The sequence below is a fragment of the Ciona intestinalis genome, unplaced genomic scaffold, assembly GCF_000224145.3.
Source record: "Ciona intestinalis unplaced genomic scaffold, KH HT000514.1, whole genome shotgun sequence".
NCBI lineage: Eukaryota > Metazoa > Chordata > Ascidiacea > Phlebobranchia > Cionidae > Ciona > Ciona intestinalis.
Window position 1 is genome coordinate 1 of NW_004190835.1, and position 4,733 is coordinate 4,733.

General features: G+C 36.3%; 1 protein-coding gene across 1 annotated transcript; it reads left to right on the top strand.

The window, feature by feature from the left end:
- Positions 1–1,231: 1,231 nt before the first annotated feature.
- LOC100178684 (trans-L-3-hydroxyproline dehydratase-like) lies at positions 1,232–3,918 on the top strand. The gene is made up of 7 exons (XM_026839621.1): positions 1,232–1,468; positions 1,531–1,677; positions 1,907–2,064; positions 2,420–2,598; positions 2,766–2,870; positions 2,926–3,041; positions 3,617–3,918. The coding sequence occupies exons 1-7, from the start codon at positions 1,326–1,328 to the stop codon at positions 3,759–3,761; spliced, it is 993 nt and encodes a 330-aa protein (XP_026695422.1). The 5' UTR covers positions 1,232–1,325; the 3' UTR covers positions 3,762–3,918.
- Positions 3,919–4,733: the final 815 nt, after the last annotated feature.

Below are 4,733 nucleotides of genomic sequence, written 5' to 3' on the forward strand. Positions count from 1 at the left end.
CGTTTAATTTTTTGCATTTGCTCGTTTTGCGGCGTACGATACGCACCTGTTAATTCAAGGTGTTTTTTAAATGGCTAGACCCTACGTGCACATTTATAAGTGCGCTGCTCTCTTGTTAGTTTTAGGCACATGACAACATTTTAAGCATAGACTTATGATGCAAAAGGCGTTTTTTAACAGATATCGTAGCGATCTTTAAGTTTGGCACGAGCTTATTGATTATTAAGTGCATTATCTGTTTATACGTGTGGTCTGCATCAGAGTCGTATAAACACCGAGTAGTCCAACTGCCGTCTTTGTGTGTCCAAAATAGAGCAAAAGTAGTGATTTTGGCAATGGGTTTAAACGAACATGTTACGTTTTGTTTGTGTTTTCCTTTTGTGGCAAGGTGTAAAACAGCTTCTATTTACCTTACCAAACATTTTTTGGAAAAAATGTATAAATTTAGCCGTATTAAATGACTAAAATGTCGCAAATCAGCCGCTTCTAATTCTATTTTTTGACTTTTTTGACACAGAAAACAAATAACACATGTTTTTTACATTTTTCAACTTTTAAATTTATTTTAAGGCTAAGGTTTTTTCTTTAATTTACCGAAAAACATACATTTTCCCTATACCTACTGTGTTATTTTGGACCCAAATTGCCGTTCAATTTGTGTTTTACCAATGTACATATAACTATATATATAAGTAGTTATATACATTGGTTTTACGTAACAATGGGTTGGACTACTCGGTATTTCTACGGCTCTGGTCTGCATCACTTACTAAGTTTTGACGGTAGTTAAAAATGCACGGAACTTATTCATGCTTGCGTGAGCGGGCAACCGCAATCGTTATAACAATAACATAGCTATTCTGTTGTCAGTTGTTTATACTTTGTGCCTGTTTACGAGTTGCTACGGATGTAAGCTACATTTGTTTCTGGAACCAATAACCGCGTCTTTATTTGAATTTTACAAATAGTCTGTTCATCGATATTTTATATCTTGCGCTTAAAGCATATATGCTGCAAATCGCTTCGTTAATGTTTAATTTGTTCGCAGACCACAGGTTAGTGGCATTAGTTATTGTTTATTCAGATTATGGAAGGTAACTTGTTTATCGTCGCAAATTAGATAGCACGAGTTTTTATGACACGAGTATTTTATTTTATATACCTCGTGACCATAAATTAAAAGCACTATATGTCAACATTCCATTAATCCTTTAAACAGCAAGCTACAGTCGTGTTGATTTTATGTGTTTGCTCATACTATTTTTTCAGATAGTTAAATAACTTATTCTTGGACAGTTGTTTAACCTGATAAATTAAGTTACGTCATGTGTGACGTCATCACTACTGTAGATATGCACAGCGGGGGTTCCCCTATGCGTATTATTACGTCAGGAATACCAGAAATCGTGGGAAAAACTTACAAAGAAAGGTTTGAATACGTCACAACGAAACTGGACTACGTCAGAGAGTAAGCTTTACCTTTATCGACGTCACAGGTGTGACGTGTTAAACAAGTGACGTGATTTTCAGGTTTCTATGTTACGAACCACGGGGTTACCGATACATGACGTGTATTCTTCCAGTGTTGCCGGATGACGAAGCTGATCTTGGTGTGATTTTTATTGCGGCAACACTGTACTTGCCTATGTGTGGGGAGGCATTGACCTGCTTTGCAAGGTGGGATTAGTCATATCTTCATTTTCGTTTGTTTCAGATGGCTGGTTGCTTCAAAGTGGTAAATAAAATAACAAATGTAAATACGTTGAAATAAAGTTTATTGATAGAGCAACGGGTTACAGGTGTTGAGTGTCTTGGAAAAGGGCCACGAACCATGAAAGGCTGAGAAACATTAATTTATCATTACGATAGCAATCGTGGAGTCGTGACCGATATTTACGTTTGCCAGATACGCGGTTGACAAAAACTTGGTTAACATGACAACACCGGAAACTAAGATTGATATCCAATGTCCGTGTGGTATTGTGACGTGTCATGTCGATTGCACCAATGGGAAGGCAGGGAAAGTTCGACTTGAAAGTGTTCCATGTTACCTTCATTCAAGCGGTCGGTTTGTAATTATTGTTTGAAATATTTAATCTTCCATGGTTCGTAGAATAGTAATGCCGTATTAATTGTACTTACACGGCAACAATAAAATAACCACCTTGTTGCAGCTGTAGCTCGTAAACAAGCACAAGGTTTATAAAGCAGAACACTCGTGTATATATCATAGTTATGCAACGCGAGATTGTTTTTTAAATTAATCAAAAAATAATCACCCACAAAGTTACATACGTGGTAACTGGTAAGCGGGCACGAGATGTATGAAACCGAACACCCGCTTTATAACGACTGTCATTGCCCCGCCATGAAACGGTATATAATTGACGTTAGTTCTAATAAGGTATTTGTTTTGCAGACATTCAACTTGTGCTAGATAATGACGTCAATGTCACGGTTGACTTGTTATACGGAGGTGCTTATTACGTCATCGTGTCTTGTTACGAGTTACAAAAAAAGTTGTCGATGGAAAATTTTCGCGTTTTGGAAGCTCTGAGTTATGACGTCACAGTTAAAATGAGGAAATACGTCAAAGAGGTAAATAAACAAAATATTTTAGATTTTTGTTTAATAGGTTGTGTGCTTTTATTATTACATTAGGCGCCTCATATAACGAATATTGTTTTACCGCTACTTCTATCGTTTTGGTATATTACTTCAAACTTTGTTAAATTATGTCATTTTTAATCTTTATTTTAACATAGAAATATCAAGAAGACAATCGTCCGTTTATTTGCGGAACAATCGTCCGTAGTCACGTGAGGAATTCAAATTCATCCGAACATTTCGTTAACGTCGGAGAAATGCTGGTATTGTGACGTAAACTAGGCCGGTATTTGTTATAATGATTTTATTACGTCATAGATAAACCGAGGTTACTGTGGGTCAGCTACAATGTCACGTGCTACGTTGGATTATTTTCAAGGTCATCTTAATATTGGAGAATCGCGTGTTTACAACAGTATCGTCACCAACGAGGGGTACGACGTCATATTTACGTCAATAATACTAATACGGTTGCATGGTTTTTAATTTAATTACATACAACAATGTGGGATAAGAGATGACCCAATTTTAATATATGTTGAAAGTTGCTGTTTCCCCTCACCCTGCAATATGCATAGAAATTTAAAACCTTACTATGATTCAACCATGATGGTATATGGTTTATTAGTGTGTAATATAATATTGGGGAAAGGTTTAAGGGGTCATGGGGTGTGACACAGTTTACTTGGCTTGTGTTAGAATGCGTTATAACCAACGCTTTTGTTTGATGCATTTATTTCAGTAAATTTTACCTGTGGTGCGATTTTATTTTCTCTTCATTAATTTAAATAGTTTGATCTTGGTAATCTAATTAAAAAAGATGGAGCATTTATCTCCGCGTGGGAAAACACGGTTATCGTCATGGCACGGGTTTCATATTTTATACATTTCAATCTCTTATATTCTAGTCAATTATAGTCGAGTGCTCTAACCACCGAACCAGGTCACAATTAAATGCAATAAGACGACATGGCGCGCATGTATGTTATAAAATTTTAGCACTTCACAGGACAACTGCAACGGTGCTACGTACAGCGAACTATGGGAACAAGAAAGCAGTCATAATTGGGATACAAGGCATTGGGTTCTACACTGGAAAGCACGAGTTTACGTTCGAACATTCAGACAACTTAAAGAATGGATTTCTTGTGTAAATTATTTTGATTTTATAAACTTTATGATTAATAATTTTAGTTGAATTATAGTTATGTGTCTTGCAGACACTTATAATTGAAATAAAGTGCCGACGCCTCGACGTCATGCACAGATCATTTTGATTAGGATTCCATTCTCTATAGTAAACAAAGAATTCTCTATAGTAATTCAAAGAATTATAAAACTGTATCCTCCCGACTCTCATGGTTTTGTTAATTGTTTAAAACACGATCGGGATATTTGGATAATATGTGCTAAAGGTGTCCCGTCTTCCCTCATATTGAGTCCTAAATTTAATGATAATCGACCATGGATTAGCAGGCAAGCAAATGCCAAAAACTTTAATTTATTTCTGTGTAAGGCCGACTATATTCGACAACAACACACCTTTCACTTTCTGTTTAACGACAACAACTTTGTATTTGCATTCAAACGAAACAATCAAGCCCTGGAATTCTATAAACAATCACAAACGTTTGGAAGTAATTATTGCAGAATAAAGGCATTCGTTTATTTCAATGTTTTGTTTTCGATTTATATAGTAAAGTAACTATACAGAATATACAACACTCGGCGTGAGTATTTGAACGCGACCCCTGTACTTTGTTATTATATCGCAATAATGTGCGTTGTACGTGAAGTTAGCACCAACATTGCTATAATATTATGCACGCATTTTTACATCGACGGTCCTATTGCTTGAGGCCAAACGCCCCGCAAAATTGTAAAAGGCGCCGATGCGAAAGAAACTTCACAGTTTGCCATATTTGTGAGAGACATTGATTCTACCTTCGATACCTCGGAGGAATTTGCGCAATTGGTGCCACTGCCAACCATTACCGTTTTTATGCATTGACATTTTTATTCTCGATTTGACAATGAATTGTTATTAAAATAGGCGAGTTTTCCATGTGCGGCCCGCAATAGTTTTCCATGGTTGCCAACCCCTGTTTTAGGCAGTATGGTGTAAA